Consider the following 20,635-nt stretch of genomic DNA (forward strand, 5'->3'; position numbering starts at 1 on the left):
TGTCTGGGGCCTGGATCTCCTCCATGCCTGCTTCATGCCCTGGGGGGCGGGGCTATGGCTCGCTACATCCTCTTGCAGACCATTACATGTGGAAACCATTTGAATACAAGCGCGCTGATCCACACAGGTGTGCACACGCGTGTTCACTGCTCGTAGACTTACATTACACCTCTCTTGGCTGCTACTTCAAAGCACATTGTGCGCTGTCTGTCCTGCGTGCTGCACAACAACATTGAATATTTAGTATTTACTGCTGTTTACACTTAGCTAGATTAATGCGATGGTGTTGTGTTTAGTATGTTGCTTTGTTTTTTTTGCTTGTTTTCTCTTCTTCTCTCAACAGGTGATCCAGGAGATTTTTTTTTCTCCCCCCCTTTCTCACTGTCCCTCTCCCCTTCTGTTTTTCCTTTCCTTCCTCTTTCTTTCTCCCTTTCCTATCCCTCACTCATGTCTGTCCCGTCTGTAACATCTGAAAATAAAATATAATAAATAATAAAAACAAAGGTCGATCAAATGGACCAATACGGCAATGCCACGATGATCCATTTGGCAAAGTAAATCCATTGGGTATCCTTGTTGGTCTTCAGACAACAATTCTGACGACTAAAGAACCAAATGGGACAGGCAAAAAAAAAAAAAAAGATTGATGCTTTTCAAGTCTGAAAAAATAGGCTGAATTCTGCTCTCCTTCTTCGAACCATTTTCTGAATAAATGCTCCGTCAGCTTTACGTTTGTAAATCTCATCCAACCTGTGCTGCAGGTCAACCAGTTCTATCTTATCAGATTCACTGAGGGTGTCTATTGGTTTGGAAGTCAGGCATGTGATCGTTTGTATCACCTGTGTCTCATCAGATCTTCTTTTTTTGCCAAATCACTGCTGTATTTTCTAAAGAGTTTTCCAATTTTATATTTCAAAAGTTCCCACTGACCTCGGTAGTAATGAAGGTGTTTGAGAGGCCGCTGAAGAACATCATCTCCTCCTCCATCCCAGACACCACAGATCTGCTCCAGTTCGCCTACCAATCCAACAGATCCACAGAGGATGCCATCGCCCACGTCCTACACACCACTCTCAGCCACGTGGACAAGAAACAGGGTAACTATGTGCAAATGCTGTTTGTTGATTACAGTTCAGCGTTTAACACAATAGTGCCCTGCAGACTGTTCACAAAGCTGAGGGATCTGGGACTTAACAGCCGTCTGTGTGCATGGGTGTTGGACTTCCTCACTGGCAGAACTCAGGTGGTGAGGGTGGGCAGGTGCTTCTCCAACAGCATCACCATCAACACAGGAACACCTCAGGGATGTGTCCTCTCGCCACTGCTCTACTCCCTCTACACTTCAGACTGTGTGGCCACCCATGGCTCCAACACCATTGTGAAGTTTGCTGACGACACAGTGGTGTTGGGTGCCATCTCCAACAACGATGAGGCGGCCTACATGGATGAAGTGAAGAATCTGGCATCGTGGTGCCAGGACAACCACCTCCAGCTGAACGTCAGCAAGACCAAGGAGCTGGTGGTGGACTTCAGAAGGGGTCAGCACAGAGACTACAAGCCCATTATCATCAATGGAGCTCCAGTGGAGAGGGTGCAGTCCTTCAAGTATCTTGGTGTCCACATCTCCTCAGACCTGACATGGGCTGCCCACATTCAGGTCCAGACCAAAAAGGCTAGGCAGCGCCTGTATCACCTACGACAACTGAGGAAGTTCAGGGTCTCTCCAAAGATCCTCAGGATTTTCTATACAGGCGCTGTGGAGAGCATCCTCACACAGAACATCACATCGTGGTTCGGGAACAGCTGTGTGAAGGACCAAAAAGCTCTCCAGAGAGTGATCCGTACAGCAGAACGCTGCTGCAGGATTGGTCTCCCCCCGCTTCAGGACACCTACACCAGGAGATGCCGGACTAGAGCAGATACTGAAGGACCCGTCCCATCCTGGCAACAAACTGTTCCAACTTCTGCAATCTGGTAGAAGGTTCAGCATCTTCCGGGCAAGGACAGAGAGACTCAAGAGGAGCTTCTATCCCCAAGCCATCCGTGCCCTAAACACACACACCCGCCCTCTCACATCATCTATAATTGACTGAGACAGGACTCTTCCAGACACTAAACCAAGGAACAATGTACATTTCAATTCCTTTAATTTTAAATATGTTTATATTGTCTATCCTGTAAAATAGTCAGATGTCTATTCATATTAATCTACAGAATTCACCTGCTAGCTGCTACTACTGCACATTCACCCAGTGTATATACTACATATATATATATATAATGTTCTTCCTCTACACCCCCCCCCCAATTTTTGCACATGTCGAGGAGCGTGTCAGGCTACATTTCACTGTGTGTTATACTTGTATAACTATGCATGTGACAAATAAAGAACCTTGAACCTTGAACCTTGCTACAAAATGTGTTATCTGTGAGAGCTTTACTCCAATAAAGTTTAATGAATCTCTGAACTTCACAAATCACTTCTTTATGCTGAAGAATGGTTCTATTTAGCTTCCATTATGAGGTTTTAGTGATGAGGGAGGATGGGATTGATAAGCTAACCATTTTATGGTCTGAGAGTGGAGTAGGATAAATATCCGTTTAAATTTTCTCTAAACCTTTTGAGATAAGCCAATAATCGATACGCGAGTGCCTGGTTTGAGTCTTACTACACCACGTGTAAGCTATTTGAGATGAATGAGAATCCCTCCAAGAATCGACTGAGTTGAATCTTTGTGCCAACAGTCTTCTGAATGAGTTAAGAGTCTGAAGGCCATCGGTCCAAATGCCTGTTAAACACTGTATTAAAGTCTCCACCAAAAATGATAAAAGAATTGGGATATTTAGATAAGCAGCGCAGTAGGCGCTCCTCCAACCTATCAAAATATAGTTTAATGTCCCTGTGACAGTTAAAACCATAAACACTGAGAGCTGCTAAACAGTGCGCGGGCTGCGACTGATGGCCATGAGACTGTAACCTTCTTCTTCTTTTCAGTTTAATGGCGGTTGGTCAACCAGCTTAGATGCGCATTACCGCCGCCTGCTGGACTGGAGTGTGGACATTTTAAAGAAATATAATCTACTTAGTTTTAAGAGTTTTAATCATCTGTGTTTTCTTAAATTAGTCGTTAAATGTATAAATAGGATGGCCCCAGAGTGTCTCAATAGATACATCCAGAGACAAGATAGTAATCGTATTACCAGGAGCAAGGTGAACGGCAACCGCAAGATATATCGCAGATCTACATCCGGTCAGTCAGCTTTTTCCATACAGGCCTGACTGACCGAGGAGCACACTTCCAACCGAAATCAGATTGATTACAGACATCAGATCCTTTACATGAAGGTTAAAGTTTGGTTAAAGGGAAATCAGAGATGTAGTCATTTTGACTGATGGTTTTAATTTTATTTTAATTTATTGTCTATTAATTGTATTTATGATGTAAGTTGGTTTTATGAAAATGTATGTTTTATTGTAAAATGTATCTATTTTGATTGAAGCCCAACAAGGGACAATTGTTGAAAATTAGCTATAAACGTATGTGCGTTACATCAGTTTCATGTTTTGTACTTGAACTATGTTAAACTGCACTGTCCCTTTAAAATAAATAAATTCAAAATTCAAATTAAGTGTTAAGTCGTGTTTTTTGCACTGATCGCACTTCTATGTACACCTAAACGCTAATGATAGCTAATTTCACCTTGTGTTTGTTTTTCATTTACATCAATGCTGCCAGCATCTCTGGATGGTCTCCGCCTCAGCAGCAACACAGATTTACATAAAATTGATAATTGATTAATTGTGTTAATTCATCCGTTTTTGTGTGTGTAAAAACTGTAAACCTATATCCAATGAGTTTGTTCATTTAATATTTTAAACTTGCATTAATGTGACACTGGAACTCACTGTTGTTGAAAATGGGCCTAAAATTTGACTTGTTCAGTTTTATTTATATATTTTTTATAGTTTAATCAAGGTGCCTTCACTCAGAGCTCCACTCTGAGCAGCACTTTGTAAGAGTAACAAGGAGAAACCAGGGTCATGAAAGGGCAGCCTGTGAAAAATCACTGTGTCAACGTATTTTCCATTGTTCACTCTTATATACAGTCTTGGATATACTATGTAATATATATTTTTTATTTGTTTCATTTCTTTTTATTGTTGTATTGTTATTTATTATACATGGGGCGATCGTGGCTCAAGAGTTGGGAGTTCGCCTTGTAATCGGAAGGTTGCCGGTTCGAGCCCCGGCTTGGACAGTCTCGGTCGTTGTGTCCTTGGGCGAGACACTTCACCCGTTGCCTACTGGTGGTGGTCAGAGGGCCCGGTGGCGCCAGTGTCCGGCAGCCTCGCCTCTGTCAGTGCGCCCCAGGGTGGCTGTGGCTACATTGTAGCTGCCATCACCAGTGTGTGGATGTGTGTGTGACTGGATATGTAAAGCACTTTGGGGTCCTTAGGGACGAGTAAAAGCGCTATACAAATACAGGCCATTTACCATATATTCTTCTTTTCTTCTCTTAACAGCGTGCTCTTTTCACTTAGAGCAGGTTTGCATACAGTTTCGGTTGTTCTTAAAGCACAATGACAATAAAGATTCTGATTCAGCCATCGTTCAGATAATGGTGAAGAAAAGAGGAACGAAGATGTTGATGACATGCAGCAGTGGGAGTGAAAAGAGGAGTGGGGGATTCACCTGATGCTCTGAGCCTATATCAGAATAACAAATGACTCAGCAATTATTCACTGTGATTTCCAACATTTCTGCTCAATAGAAATGAATCTGATTTCCTTTCAAAAACAGTTACACTCTGCTCCTCTGAGCAGTAGTGATGTGCTTGGTCTGTGTGTTCTGATCATTTAGCTAACATCAGTACAAAGACTTTCTTGTCAGTTTGAAGTGGTCATTTAATAGTTGTCTCGTCTATGGAGCTTGGAAAAAAACAACTGGACTTCTTTAAGTTCCTTGAAGACGTTTCACCTCTCATCGAGCTTCTTCACTTCTAAAAGCAGAGGGTGCAGAGTCCTGGGTATGTAATCCCATGTGGGAGCCTTAAGAGGACCAACTATATTGATCATCCGCCTTATCACATGTACCGAGGTGTGAAAAAGGGCGTGGGGTCCTTATTAGCAGAGGTTTTGGGTGAAGTTATTGTGAGACCTTATGCGACCCATTGAGATCACCTGACACAAGATGTGAGGGTCAGCGTCTGTTAAGCGTCTGGGAAGGAATCTGAAACGGCTTTGTATGGCAGACAGATGGCGTCAAAGATGGCTGCTCACAGTGGACATCGGTGGTTCTCAAGTCAAGTGGCTTTATTGTCATTGCAACCATGTGCAGTGGTACAGTACACAGTGAAAGGAGCTACGTTCCTCTGAGCCCACGCTGCTACAGACAATCAAACAGGATTACAAACCAAAGCAAAGAGAGTGCAACGCCAGGCAGAACCGAATAATACAGACATCGCAAAAGTGCAACAACGACAGTGGGTTGTGCAAAAAGTAACTTGGTGTATGCAGGTGTGCATATGTGTGCATGAGATTGTGCAGATAAGTGCCTCTTTCAAACCATGTGAGATGTGAACATTAAGCCTGACCGTTATCGTTTAGATGCAGATATCAATCAGCAATCACAGACGGATTCCAGCTTCTACCTTGTGACAGGAAGGTTGTCTCGGCACAACATCCGGCAGCTGACAGCAGCTGTCCTCTGTTTGAAAACAAGGTCTCCGTCTGTGTCCAGTTGGTGGCGCTAATGCGCCGTTTTGCTTGCTAAGCAACAATAGATTAGATAGAAGAAGAAAGTTTGCTCTGGGTCGCACAGTTGCACGTGGGACGTGATCACGCCGTGTCTGTTCACTGAGGATCAACACAGGAGAGAAGCGATTCAACTCCGCGGGCTGCGTCCATTTCAGTAGTTTACGCCAGAAACGATGAGGCCAGGTACAGTAAGACACACGTGCTTACGCTCGCTAACGCGGGCTGATGTCTGATCGTGTATTCGGTGAGTCTGTGCAGTCAGGTACACTGCGTGGACGGCCTACACGGCCACGTTATTGTGAAAACTACCGCAGACTTGGCTGTCTGAGCGCGTGGTTTGTTCACGGTGAGCCGTTGGCGTGTCCGCGCTGGCGGAATAAGTGCTCTGAGTTGAACACGCGCTGTGTCTCCTCGCACGTGTCTGGGACTCCGTGGGGCCCACACAGCGAGCTCCGTTACAACCAGAGTTACGGTTTTATTCCGCGAGGAAAAGCCAAAGTCGGGTCACGCCGGCTGAAACCCGTTCCAGCCGTTTACAGCTGTTTTCTGCTCCACGAGACGTAGCTCGCGCTAACGTTAGCCCGGTCTGTGTGTTTGCGGTTCCGTGAGAGTGTCCAAACATCACGGCCACGCGGAGCACGCCGCGAGCACGCCTGTCGTTCAAAGCCCACACAGGAGGCGGTGAGTCGAGTCTCAGCCCCGTTACTTTTATTAAGCGTGTTTCCGAGTGTGTGTTTGAACAGCCGCGTTGTGTGCGTGTTGTGCTGGGTCCCCCAAGTGGTCGGAGTCGGTGTTTAAATGTGGAGCGACCCGGGTTAACGATCCAAGATGGCGGCACTGGCGTAAGCAGCCACGCACTGGTTGCTAGATGTGTCTGTTTACACATATAATAACGATTCATGGTTTCAGGTTTCAGTCCTCGCATGGACAGAGGAGGAAGAGGTGGAGGCAGAGGTGGAGGCAGAGGAGGGTTTGGTGACCGCGGAGGACGAGGAGGATTCCGGGGAGGATTCCGGGGAGGAAGAGGTGAGACTGGAAACGTGCCGTTCGTATCATCACATCGTGGATGTGATCCTCAAATGCCAGGATGACGACTTGAAGCAATTAAAAGTATTTTTATTCAGGTATCTGCTAATAATATAATATTATAGGCTGTTAAGTTCAAATAGTGACAGTCTCAGAGTTAAAGCAGCTCACAAAACACTCTGTGCTCCACTTGATCACAAACAGCAGATGAAGTGTTGCTTTGTATTTGTTTCTCCAGTTACCGAGCAATCTTCAACCACCGCGTTTTAACCACGCATTGAGCGCTCCACTCTTTCTTAACCCTTTAAGACCTTTAAGAACCAAGCCCGCCAGGGCTTATCTTTATATTTGCACATGCTGTAATAGTAATAATAATAATGATAATAATGTATTGCATTTATATAGCGCCATTTTTTGGGAGCATTTCAAGTTGTTATATATCAATACAACCGTTATAGCCCACATTTTAATGATACGTAGGTATCGAGTCCATAGTAACTGCATAAATTGCAAAAAAGTGCAATAAACTACAAAAAAAAATCATTTGTTTTTTTACATATACTTCTATTCAGAGAAATTTAAGAGGCTTATCCCTCAAAACTGCAAATACAAAAAAAGTTGTACAAAATAGTTTCCAACCACAGGAAATTTATTTTGATGGTCTTCATAGTTTTATTTTTGAAATACACCAATTTTTATACACTGCAGGAAAAACAAAAACATAATGAAATGCAAATTTGCATAAAAACCAGCATGTGCATCAAAAGAAACTATTTCCAGCAGTGCAGTTTGAGGATCCCGGAAACTATTGAGAAAAGCACAGAGTCAAACATGACTTTTAAAAACACCAGTGTAGGCTTATGAGCCCCCGAAGGTAAGAAAAACTACATTTTCTGTGAAAATGACGTCACTTCTGGTTTCGGGCAGGTCATGGCGAACATGCCATAGTTCACGCTGACGTCTATTCCAATGTGGGAAGTGTTACGAACAGCTGATCGGATCGGCAAAGCGTGTTTCTGGAATATTATGTTTTTGTTGCTATAAAGCCACATGTGGAAGGAAACTGACCGAGGATGAGATGTAAGTACAACTCCTCCGGTTTCATGTGCAAAAATGATTGCACAAGCTTACGTGGTTCCAGTTCTACGGGAATTTAAAAATAGTTACGCCAAACAGAGCGTGCCGCTCCGACCGGCTTTGAAAGGTTAACATTACAGCTAAAGTTCTGGTCTCGGCGTCAGAGCAGTTCCACCTTCATTTATAGGTGATAATGCCTGCTAACCCACAGCACTGTGGCTTTATTTCAGTAACTGTGAGACTCTGAGCTGAGGCTGACGTTTGCTTAGTGAAAGACTTAAGCAGCAGTGAAACGTTTCGGAGGGGGTCCTCGACTAAACGAACACGATGGCAAAAGAAGCTCCTGAACTCTCAGCATTCATAACTGTTTGTAACAAACACAAAGTGGATTTCAGATACAAGGCCCACAGATGTGTGTGTTGGCTCACTGATGCCCCGCAGTCTTACAGACAGCTGTGCAGCTCACATGGATTCAAACAGTGGAAAAGAAAAACGAGACCATCAGATGGTGATGAAGAGGTCCCACCTTCAGCAAACACTGGAGGTTAAGTCTTACAATGATGTGATTGCAGCCATCCCCCCACTCTCTGTGAATGGCACTCATGACCATTGGTCAGTGATCGAGGAGCTGACCTCCAGCCCGTTGTTCCTTCAGTGGTGCTGGTTTCAGTCATTATGTAAATGTCCTGTTTGTAAGGTTGTAGACCTGCAGGCAGCTGACACTTGATGATGATGATGACGTTTCTCCCACTGAAAACATCCAGAAGAACAGAATCAACCTTCTAGGTTTTACCTACCTGGATGATTAAATCAAGATAAAAGTTGCCACGAAGTATACAAACAGTGAACTGACAGTCAGACCTCAGCTCGTCTGTTCTTATTCTGGGAAGAAAACATCAGTTTCCACGTAAATATGAGCCACATGACTCGTTTCACTGTGGCCACTGGGCACGTTGTTAAAGCCATCATGGCAGTAATGTGTACCAAGCTGGGACCATCTGCTGCTGTTAGCAGCGCAGCCGTGGAAGGACTTGGTTGGTGAGCAGCTGCTTTGCCTTTTCAATGATTCTGTCTTTAATAAACAGTTATTTCTGTGGTAGGTGACTGGTGCTTGTCGTCATTCTGCATGAATTGTTTCAGTGTAAAGCAGGGGTGGGAGCCTTTTTCATATGATGGGCCATTATGTTTTTACATCGCCCTCCGAGGGTCATGCTGTTGTAAACACACACCTGAGGATGGAAAAAACGGAGCGAGACCCAAAAAGTCTAACTACTGGTTTGTTCTTTAAACAAAACAGTTACTTGTGTATTTAATGATCAGCAAAAGGTGTCCAGCCAACGTCCCAGTGAAGGACAGAAATGCATCACTCTGCGACCTGCTGATCCAGGTTCTGGAACTTTCTCTTGTGCGCGGCTGTTTTTCAGGTGGAGGCTTCCAGTCCCCAGACGGTGGAGGATTTCGGGGCCGTGGTGGTGGCAGAGGAACCCCAAGAGGCAGAGGGGGTAGAGGAGGGAGGGGTGGCCGAGGTGGTTTCGGAGGAGGGAAGAAGGTCCTGATCGAGCCTCACAGACATGAAGGTGATTGTTCATATTTTAGAGGACTGAGGCATTTTCTGCACTGAAGGCTGGACTGTTTTGAGCCTCGGCTACAGTTTGTCACATTTTATTCACCTTTCAGCATTTGCCTTCATTTGGAAGCTTATGTGTGTGTGTGTGTGTGTGTGTGTGTCTCAGGAGTGTTCATCTGCAGGGGAAAGGAGGATGCCCTGGTGACAAAAAACATGGTGGTAGGAGAGTCTGTGTATGGAGAGAAGAGGATCAGTGTGGAAGTGAGTCCAGTTCAGCTGTTGCTGCTATGCCAAATATGAAAACGTGTGCTCTTCCTGCTGTTGTGACCACACTTTGAGTCGATGTTCGCTTCGGTCTTGGTAGGAAGGAGAGACTAAGATTGAATACAGAGCCTGGAATCCGTTCCGCTCCAAGCTGGCTGCGGCCATCTTGGGAGGAGTCGACCAGATCCACATCAAGCCTGGAGCCAAGGTCATGTACCTGGGAGCTGCCTCTGGCACCACAGTGTCCCACGTTTCCGACATCGTTGGACCCGTGAGTACCGCACACTTTCTCTTTGTAGCTGCCGAACGGGCAGACCACTGCTGGCAGTAGTGTTTGACCACAGGGGACGTGACAGGAGGGGCAAAGGGATCAAACGCACAATAATTAAAACTACGATCCTCATTCCTCCATCAAAAACTGGGGAACCGGACGGTGGGAAATCCCTGTGTCATGGGATGTTCCTAAAATGAAAGAGACAAACACGGCTCACTGGAGTTTCTCTCCCAGTGGATTAAAAATGGGGACAGAATTGGGTGGAAATAAAGTCATGAGTGGGCCAATGGGCTGCATCATCAAGATTTCTAGGGTGGTGTAGATTTAACACAGGAAACAAAAGCAGCTTGCATTGACATGAGTGTGTTGTGTGACAGGAAGGGCTGGTCTATGCAGTAGAGTTTTCCCACCGGTCAGGTCGCGACCTTCTCAACGTGGCGAAAAAACGCACCAACATCATTCCAATCATCGAAGACGCTCGGCACCCGCACAAATACAGAATGCTTGTTGGTGAGTAGTGTGATGCAGATGAGCTGGTGAAAGACGAACAGGTTTGTTTGTAATCCTTGACACGAAGGCGAGGGGCGGCCATCGTCCCATCAGGAACCTGCACGGTGAACACATGCAGAGCATTCACGTGCCGTCTGTCCCTCTGCAGGCATGGTGGATGTGATCTTTGCTGATGTTGCCCAGCCTGACCAGACGAGGATCGTTGCTTTGAACGCTCACAACTTTTTGAAGAACGGCGGCCACTTTGTTATCTCAATCAAGGTACGCTGATAACTGCCGTAACAGGTAACAGCTCCCTGAACGCTAAACTTTGAAGGTTTTAACGTTGTCTTATGCAGAAGTTCTCCAGGCTTTCTAAAGGTCTTTCACGGTTCCTCTTCGGCCAGTGGCTGCTGACCATTTTCACACGTTTTAGCTTAGGCTTTGTTCAATCTCAAAAAACGAATGAAGACATTTTCCGAGTCAGTTATCTCGAGTTACTGACCCACAAACATGAGTAAGTTTCTCACATGGCGTGATTTCTAATAGCAAATGTTGCTAAAGCTAAAGAGAATAAAAGGGCGTCTCCTGCTTCACTACAGAATGACTGTAGACGGCTGCTAAATCAGCTTATGTGTGACTGAATCCTTGATTTGGACTCAAACTAGTTTTAGTCGTGTGCTAGGATACTCGTGTGATGGTGAGGAATGTCTACCTGTTCAGGACTTGTTGTTGTTCGTGAGTCTGATTCCAGCTGTGCTCTTCTTCCTTAAGGCTAACTGTATAGACTCGACAGCAGCTCCAGAGGCAGTGTTTGCCTCAGAAGTGAAGAAGATGAGTGCAGAGAACATGAAACCACAGGAACAGCTCACGCTGGAGCCCTATGAGAGAGACCACGCTGTGGTGGTGGGCATCTACAGGTAAAGCGCCCTTAATGAGGCTCTGCACCCAGATTCACGTCCACTAACATTGGTGATCAGGAGAAACGGTCACAGGAAGCTGCTTAGCAACTCACCAAGTTGGAAACCAGTGTTTCCTTTGCATGTTCACATGAAGGGTCCCTGTATGGGTTACCAGACCTGACACGCTGCCCTGAGGGCACCAGGTAAAGTATGTGAAGGCTCCCTCGCCATTTTCATCCTCCTGCTGAGATGCTATTTCTCTTCAATTTTATTTATTTATTTATTTTTACTGTGGACAAGGAGTTTGTAAAACACACTGACGTTACAGCAGGGAGGAGTGGCGAGACACCAGCAGCTGCGTCTACAACCCCTCAGATCTCTCAGGAAGCGTAGGTGCTCCTGACCTTTGTTCACGGCGGCGGTGCTGTGGGCAGTCCACCAAATGTTCTCTGTGGGAAATGCTGGAACGTGTCCACACAGTCTGCTCTGCACATCCTAAAACCCATGATGACCTCTTTTGTTTTCTTGCTGTTCAGGGCACCAGGTGAACCTTGTCTGAGATGAGTCCAGCTATGCCCACTGTGACATGATTATTTCTATCCGGTTGTTCAGTGATGACGTGATGAATCCTACTTCCGGGTCTAAAGTAGTCTGCGTTTAATATGGCTTTTGTGTTGTTAACATGTTTAATGTTTTGTATTTTCTTCTATTTAATCTCAAAAAGCTCCTAAAACAGTCAGTGATCACTGTTGACCTCCCTCGGCTTTTATTACCACTAATCATTTATTTAAGCTCAGTTTTTAAAACCTTAGGATGTAACTACAGCCCAGCCCATGCAGCAGTATATGAATGACTAACCTCGTATTGTGGATGGATTATCTCAGTTGTTCTCCTGGCTGAAGTTTGGTCCTTTTACAGCATCCTGCCATGCGATTACATTTGTTCCTGACCACCGAGAACACTCACGTTAACTTTTATCCAGTGGAAAAAAAGTTAGCTTGTTTATATTATGCTAACATAGCTGTGTCGCTAGCGGTCACGTAGCACATCATTATATACCAGCTAGCCCAACTTCAGTAACCCTACAAACGTCACTGCTGTTTAGTTTCTGTCTTCATTTATGCTGGAAGTGATAGCAGAGCTGTACGTTTGAATTTGTTTCCAAAACCCCGCAGTCAGGACATGCTATATTGTATTTAGATAGAAGCTAGCGAGCTAACTTCCTGCTAACTTCTAACTCCGTTAAATGTCATAAATTCCGTTTTCATGGATGCCTGGATGTTAAACTCAATTGTTACACCTGGTAGAGCAGAACGCTGATCATTTTATTAAAGATGAAAGACTTTAGACAGTTTTTCAACTCTCAGTAATGCCATAGTGATCGTTTGATATATGGACCTGCAGCAGAGTTTAGGTCCAGACACGGCTAGTGACGTCAGACTGAACAACTCAAAGAGTTAGAGGGGGACGAGTTTGTAGAGCCGTTACAAAGTGTGAGTGGAGGAGAGATGTGGGCCGAGCTTCACTGTTTGTAAAGCTTGGCCCGATCGGTGAGGATGATTTTAATCCACGTGCAGGTGTGGTTAAGGCAGTATGTCTGGGGTCACTGTTAAAGGCAGAGCTGATGTCGATGGGCAGCATTGGCAGGTAGTTTCCGCTGCCCCGCCCAGATGTTGCAGGGCGGGGTGAGGAACCACACTGATGGTGCTCCTGCCTGTAGGGGAACTGGTGTGGATGAGGGGAGGCTGGCTGCCTTTGAATACCAGCCTCTTAAAGGAAAAACAAAAACCCCGGTTGATGACAGCGGGTGGGCGACCAGCCTGTCGGTCGGGCAGCCATGGCTGCAGCTGCTGAACCTCCGGGTCAAAGGTTACATTTTCTGAAAGCTTTCTTTGAAGTGGATCCAACATAATTGGACTGGAACAGTTGCTGAGTAACCTGTAACTGTTTATCAGAGTAACCATGTAATGTTGCTTTAGTTTTTAAAGAACACGCAGCCTAACATTACCATTGTTATCAGAAAGGCGGAGCTTATTCTGCTCAGTTGAAACTCAGTTAATCAGTTCAGTTTCCTGCCTCTGCATCAGGGCTCAGACTAAGGACTTGCACACGAGGCTTTTTAGCTCCTCAGCCTCTGTGGTTCCTGAGGACAGAGCTCTCAGCTCCTGCGCTGCGGCAGCGCCATCTGGTGGACTCCTTAAAAACAAAACCCAGCTGGCAGCAGCACAGTGGCTTTGAAGAAACAGCCTGCTGTCAGCTCCAGTCTGTAGTTTTATTTAAGGTTCATTGGAGGAGATGGAAGGAAAACCTCTCACTGCTTCCATTAAGAACTTGCTAACTTACCATTCAGAGTTCAGGTAATGAGCCACATGGATGCATAAATGTATTTACAGATATGTGTCTGTGTTTGGAACCAGATCAAGCTGCAGCCGAACTGCTCAAAGAATCGTTTCTGACCTTTTCTGGCTTTTACTGTAAGTGCAGAGGCTCGCTGAAGGCAACATGAGAACCACATGACTACAGTCACCAGATCATGAACCACTTAAACACCTCAGCCATCTTACTAAGGACCCCCCTCCCATATTGATTTTCATTGAATTTGTCAGACACAGACCTGCACCAAAAACACTGCATGTGTCTGTAAACATAGTACCTGCTGTGTGTATCTGTGGTAACCGTGCATTTTCTTTTTTGTTCTCAGACCTCCACCAAAACAGAAGAAATGATGTGTGCGTGTAAGCTGGGCCAGAGGAGGAGAATGGATTTGCAACCTCCTTCTGGCACGTCTGCCGTCTGTCACCCTCCTCTTCGGCTTCAGGCACCGGTCTGCAGCTTGCTCCAAGCACATTGAAGCAGACCTTCAGCTGGGGTTTCTCATCCAGTCCTTTAATCAACCATCCATCTCCTCTGGTGCTTCCAGTTCTCACAGATCAGGTGGAGAACATTATGTGATACCTGGGTCCATCAGTGCAGTACCTTGTTTGCGCTGTGAAAAGGTCCCGTTGTTTATAATGTACATGTATACAGTAGATGAGGTTACAAAGTAACACACACTGTTGCGTGCTGTGAACCTGCCTTGTCCTGGGATTTTGGACCCAGCTGTTTGTGCTGAGGACCCTGATCAGTCTGACTGCAGCGAGGTTGCTTGTGTGCTCTGCTGTTTTGTTTGTTGGCTTCTGTGCTCCTGATTATTTTCTTAATGATTCTTTTAGTCTGTGACTGGCTCCATATTCTGAACTTGCACCCACACTGCTGGTATCTTTAAATGGTTAACAGTGGACCATTTATTCAAAGTGAATATGTTGTTTTTGCTTCTTCGGGTGACAAACAGCGTCCATTATACACACTTCCTGTTTTGTAGCTGTTTGTTTGAACCAGTTTAAGTATTTTTCTGTTTTCCACATAGCTGCCATATTTGTTTTAATAAATGTTTTTGGTTGGTTATAATTGAACTCTTTAGCTAAATGCACCATCACACTGACGAACATTAATCTGACTGCTCTCTTGGTTTCTTTGGTCCAGATTCACAGCACTGAGGTGGTTTTAAAAATGCCATTACTCACTCTGTTAGGTACACATGGTCAACGGTCTAATCATGCGGTCACGTGGCAGTAGCCTGATGCATTTAGACAACTCGCTGAAGTTCAAGCTGAGAAGAAAGGTAACTTTAATGACTTTGAACGTGGAAGGTTGCTGGGCCCTGGATTGTACGGCCCAGCTGTCCCACAGGGTTGCAGAAACTGGTCCCCCCACTAAACAATGCAGTGAGCAGCAGTTCTGTGATACCTGCCACAGGTAAGAGACCGGTCATACAAATGCAACAGTCACTCATCTACTTGTTACAACAAAGGCATGCAGAGCAGCAGCTCTACTCAACGTGTCAAAAGCTGGAGCAGGAGCCCACGCAGGCCAGTCCTGCCGCTGAGAACGGGAAACGGACCGCAATCCGCACCGGCTCCAACCGGACGTCAGTCCTGAGTCCTGCTGGCAAACATGGCAGCACGGCTCCATACGTGTGGTGTCAAGAGCCCCTGAGTACCAACGCAGCATCATTTAAACGCCACAGCTTACTGGAGCATTGTTACCGTGTCGTATCCACGCTGTAGCTGTGTGACGATGACTCACCGTGTCACTTCAACCGGTCAGCTGTGCAGCAGGTGTGTCATGCTGTCAGAATCTGAAGCGTTTCCAGCGCCTTCTTGAAGAATTCAGGCAGCTTTGAACCAACAAGTGTCCGTGGGTGCAGCTCCACCCTGACTTTGCGCGTCACTCAAAGACGTGACCGTGGAGCGCACAGGTGCTGGGGTACAACACTAACGACCACAGCTCAGGTTTCGCGCTGTAACCGCTCAGTCCTCCCCCCGACGAACATGAGTGTGTCCACCTGTTCTCAGGTGTGACGCGGAGCTCATGTGTGGACAGGTAGCACGAGCGCTGTGTGCGGCGGGTGTTTGGCCGTTTAGCTCGTTGCTGCCTGTGCCCGTGCTGTCAGTGAAACTCACATTAATCGCTTTGTGTAGTTACAGGAGAAACTAACTACTCGTACCTGCAGAGGAAAGGAAGTGCTCTCTAAAGTGGTGACTCGTGCTAGTTTGTGACAACGCTACCATCATCTTTTCGAAGCGTTACACGGTCTGCATCGGGCAGACCTCTAAAATGATTGCTTTAGCACCATTACAGACTGAACTTTGGGAAGTTTGTATGATAGTATGCGGTGCGGTTTGTTTTGGCAGCCATTTTGTGGGAAATTTCTCTGGAACGCGCTGGGCCGTACTTGCCTAGTGTCGGGAGTGCGCTCTCAATGCAGCCCCTCTCCTTTGACCGATATTAACATCACAGAGGGGCTGGCCAGCATAGAGTTAGCTTTAGCCGTGTCTGCTAAAATACGGTCTTTCTCATAGCGTCTGCAGGTTCGGTCCGTCGGCTGGCCGTTACTATCAAACAGCCTGCACTTTGCGGACTGTCTTCCTTCAAATTCCAATGGCAGTGTTTTAATCAAGACAGCTAGCATGCTAGCTACTAGCTAGCTAGCTAATGTTAGCATCTTGCCTTTAAATTAATTGAGAAGAGGACGAGATCGCCTATTCAGTTGCCCCACGCTGTGGTTGCAAGGGACTTTGTTGTGCACCTGAGAATAAATATCGATCCAGTACATTAAGCTTGCTTAACAGAAAGAAGACTGAGTTCGAGGTGTCCGTGTTTGAAGCGGCGGGCTGCCCACCACCCCTTAGGCACGGCTAGCTGTGCTGCGCCGGCAATCAGTCCCCATCGACAGCCCCGCTCCTCGAGCTCCGAAGAACATAGACTATCATATTGTACTGGAAACGGGAAACCAGTTCCTGGCAAATAAGGCAACTCGACATTATTTTGGATTTCTGCTTTGAACGAAGGACAACTGACCTGGGGGAGGGGGCTCGGTTCGTGTGGACGAAGGGAAATAGGGGTTCCGAACATGGCTGCTAGTCGGAACTTGGTTCGACACACCGCCTGAGGTAAGAACTAGCCGGCCGGCGTTGGTCTTATTTATGGAGGAGTTGCTGGTTATGGTGGAGGCTGACACTGGGTTAGTGGTAACAGTGCTTGGTAGAAGAACGTTACCCTCTTTTCGCCCCTGTTACCGGCCTCGTGTTACCGCTTCTCCGGCGCGGCGCCTCAGATAGCTGATGAGGCAAAGAGGCAGGCTTCGACTGAAACCGGTTGGTCACCATTGCTGGTGCACATCGGTTGATGTTGAACAGCTTAAGCTGGGGTGATGCGTCTCGGTGGCTGAGACGTGCCTTACGATAACTAGTCGTTACTCTGGCTTTTAATAGTGTGCAGCGTTGCCAACCCCTGCTCCTCCACTTTAGCCTGTGACTGACAAGTAACCATCTGGCGAGTTGACATAGTTGTGCTGGTCATTAAGGGACTACTGGTTAATTCGAACACAAGTGTCATACTGTGATATTGTGACCTGCCTCGCGTTAACGCGCGACATCCAGTAGACTGGGATGGGATGCCGGCGGAGCAAAACGGGAAAAGCGATGGGAGCTGAATGAGTGTGCTATTACACGATTGCATTAGAGACGTGTTGATTGTCCTCTAGCATATGTGCGAATATTCTGCTGTACCGCGAGGACTCGGATGAGTTTAGGTGACATAGCAGCCGATCAGCAACCCCGGGCTGTCCTCAGTGGACCTGCAGCATTTCATCTGCTGTGGCAGCTAACATAGCCGCTAGCTTAGCTACCGCATCAGCCCCAGCCCCTACCCTACCCTACCCTACCCTCAAATAGAGGCACACTGGCATCCAGTTGCCTGGAGATAGCTATTCGTAGCCAAGAACAGAACGACAAATGGACGGTGCCGAAGCACATCTGGAACAGTCATAACTTGACACCTTTTTAATCTATTTCCGTGCTCCTTTCCTGTTCTTGGTTAACAGTAGGCAGATATTTATCACTATTTAAATGTCACAGAATGCCCTCACTACATACACACCCAATTTAGCGCTCTGTAGGTTTTTTGGGTGCTGGTGGGTCGGTCATAAAATGGGTGAAAGACAATTTGCTTAATTGTTTCCATTCATTCTTTGTGACATCATGTTGATGCCTCAGTGAAGGTGTGCTTACTCAGTGTGTGAGCTTCCTGTGGAATTGAACCTGGCGTCTGGGCAGCTGCAGCCACAGTGCGCTCCATGGCTCCAAGAGAAAATGTTAGTCTCGTTTCGTTATCCTGTGTGATCAGGAATTAGGCTGAATGTTTGATGGTCTGTGCTTCAGTTGCACATCACAGAAGATGGACCTGTGATTTGCAAACTTCTCTGACCTGTTCTCATTCAAACGTCACGTCATTTTGCATTAACAATGAGATGCAAGGCGGCAAATAAAAGAAGAATCCAAGCTGACTTTTAGTGAAATAAAGGAAAGCATTCACATTCATTCAGCTCAGTTTCACTGAATATCTTTTCCCTGGGTCATCAGCACTTACCATGTAGTGGCTGTGTGTATGGGAAGCACTGTCCTACCCAGAGTAAAGTCAGTATGTTTAAAGATGCTGTGATACTGATATCTTTCAAACTATCATGAACCAATACTTTGTGATCAAACAAATCCTAAGATTAACTACAATACAATAAGAGTCATCTGGATTCCTGGCAGGGCGCTCTGTGGGAGCGCACGAGTCACTTTTATTAGTGTTCTGTCTTACTCCCAAGATAACGCCTCATCTCACTGATAAAATGTCAAGTAAATGTTCTGGTTTACTTTGACCACTGGAGTGGTGTGCAGCCTGTGTCTTTTGGCCACAAATGGTCAATAGACTTGTTCCCAGCTGATAGCACAGCTGTGACAACAAGCTAAGTCTGTTTGTGTGACAGCTCTTGCAAACCAGTTTAAAATTAGTGTCGACTCGTCACAGGTTCATTCCAAAAATTGATGGGGTCTTTTTGAACACACCTCCACATTCAGTGATGACCGAGTCTCTTTACATACGGAGTGCTGGTACTGTTACTCAAGCTGAATTTTTCCCCCACTTTTAGGAGTGGCTGTAGGTCAGGAGGTAGAGCAGGTCATCTGCTGATTGGACGGTCGGTGGTTTGATCCCTGGCTCCCCCTAATCTGCATGCCAAATATCCTTGGGCAAGATAGTAATCCCGCTGCATCCACTGGAGTATGAATGTGTGTGACTGGTAGTTAGAAAGCACTTAAATGCATAGAAAGATGATGCTCGTGTGACTGGGTGAATGTGGCATGTTGTATAGAGCGCTTTGAGTGTTCTGGGAGAGCAGAAAAGCGCTGTACAAGAATCCCAATCAGTCCATGTTGTGCAGTTACGTTGTCTGTTGCTTCCTAGATAGACCTGTTTCCTTTTCTTTACACTGGTCATATATTTGGACCAGGGGAAGGATGGATGTGTATCCTCTGCAGCGTTTCTTTTTGCCCTCGTGTTAAGGGTTTTCCTACGATTGCCAAAGGAGGAGCCGTGTTTTTGTAGGTATTAGGTGTATTTTCTTTTCTTTTCTTTAAATATCACCACTAATCCTAGTTAAAGAGTTTGGGTCTGCTCGTTAAAAGTTGATTTCCATTGGATGCGCTTCTTTTCAAAATAACTGAACATCACGGGCCCATAGGAACTTAAGGCTATTTACCTCTAAAACACATGTATAGCTGGCTGCCTTGCATTTAAAAGTCTTGTAGACCGTTCCAAAAGTAACCACAGTATAACTGTTATAGGGTTTTTTATGATAGGTAAATTTAAATAAATGCCCATTAATTTTAAAGATGACCTGAACTCCACATCAAGTCTTATGTGCTGCATCAAACTCCATCAGTTCAAATAATTGAATTATGCTGGTGAGACAAAACCTTTATTTTTTCCACTATAATATTGTGACCAGTGTGGGGCTTTTGTCTTAAAATGTTAAACTTTTCAACTTGCTGTTGAACATGCAAGTATCAGTGGAGCTACTGAACACCACACTAGTATTGAGACATCATGTTGTTCAACAGTTAGCTGACTTCAGTAGGAAAATGATCAGTTTAGGCCATTCTGTGGTAAATTCAGTTGATTTGAGCTGATTTGTAAAGCCTGTCTATATAAAGTCCATAGCTTTTCCCAGAGCTGAGGGTGTATGTCAGAGCACAAACCAATCCATGACGTCTGGAGAATTTGAGATTGTAGAGTGCTGAGCCAGGCACAGATCTGGGCAAAGGTATAGACGTCTGCAGCATTGTAGAGCCTGATAATCAGCACCCATGTTTTCTTATAGATTTCGTAGTATGGTATCAGCACAATAGAGAACTTTGCTCTCAGACTAATGGTGTACTTGTGATCCCAAGGCTATTTTAAAGTAGGCAGAGCCTTCAGATTCAGTCTGCTCTTCTGTGGAACCAGCTCCCAGTTTGGATCCAGGAGATGGACACCCTCTATACTCTAAACATTAGCCATAAAACCTAGCTAGGGCTGGATCAGGTGATTAGTTACACTGCTGTTGGCTCCCATGATGAGTGTTTCTCCTTCACTCACTGTGTGTCTATACACCACTTTGAATTGAATTATCAGTTATTATTAATCCCTGTGCTTCTCTAGTGTGTGAGCTCCTGCTGTGGAGCAGTTTCTCTCTTCTTGACCCTGAGCCTGGTTCTGCTGGACTTTTCTTCCTCGTAAATGGGGGAGTTTTTCCTCCCCACTATTACCACGCGCTTCCTCATAGGGCATCATCTCATTGTTTGGATTTTCTCTGTATTTTATTTATCCTACTGCCTTAAGGTGATTGTTGTTGGGATTTGATGCTATAC

At 45.7% G+C, this 20,635-nt stretch overlaps 2 protein-coding genes across 2 annotated transcripts in view; both read left to right on the forward strand.

Annotated features, from left to right (window-relative positions):
- The first annotated feature begins 5,834 nt into the window (after window positions 1-5,834).
- fbl (fibrillarin rRNA 2'-O-methyltransferase) lies at window positions 5,835-15,218 on the forward strand. The gene is made up of 9 exons (XM_085366097.1): window positions 5,835-5,941; window positions 6,668-6,784; window positions 9,286-9,438; window positions 9,595-9,689; window positions 9,793-9,963; window positions 10,344-10,476; window positions 10,625-10,737; window positions 11,230-11,375; window positions 14,059-15,218. The coding sequence occupies exons 1-9, from the start codon at window positions 5,932-5,934 to the stop codon at window positions 14,081-14,083; spliced, it is 963 nt and encodes a 320-aa protein (XP_085222223.1). The 5' UTR covers window positions 5,835-5,931; the 3' UTR covers window positions 14,084-15,218.
- Window positions 15,219-16,178: 960 nt separating this feature from the next.
- dyrk1b (dual-specificity tyrosine-(Y)-phosphorylation regulated kinase 1B) overlaps window positions 16,179-20,635 on the forward strand; it is a 59,202-nt gene continuing 54,745 nt past the window's right edge. Inside the window, exon 1 of the mRNA XM_085366099.1 lies at window positions 16,179-16,849. The gene's annotated coding sequence lies outside the window, so the exon portion shown is untranslated. The remainder of the gene's footprint in view (window positions 16,850-20,635) is intronic.

Source organism: Diplotaxodon limnothrissa, linkage group LG11 (genome assembly GCF_057381915.1).
Source record: "Diplotaxodon limnothrissa isolate DT_005_m linkage group LG11, D_limnothrissa_male_GT1.1, whole genome shotgun sequence".
Taxonomy (NCBI): Eukaryota; Metazoa; Chordata; class Actinopteri; order Cichliformes; family Cichlidae; genus Diplotaxodon; species Diplotaxodon limnothrissa.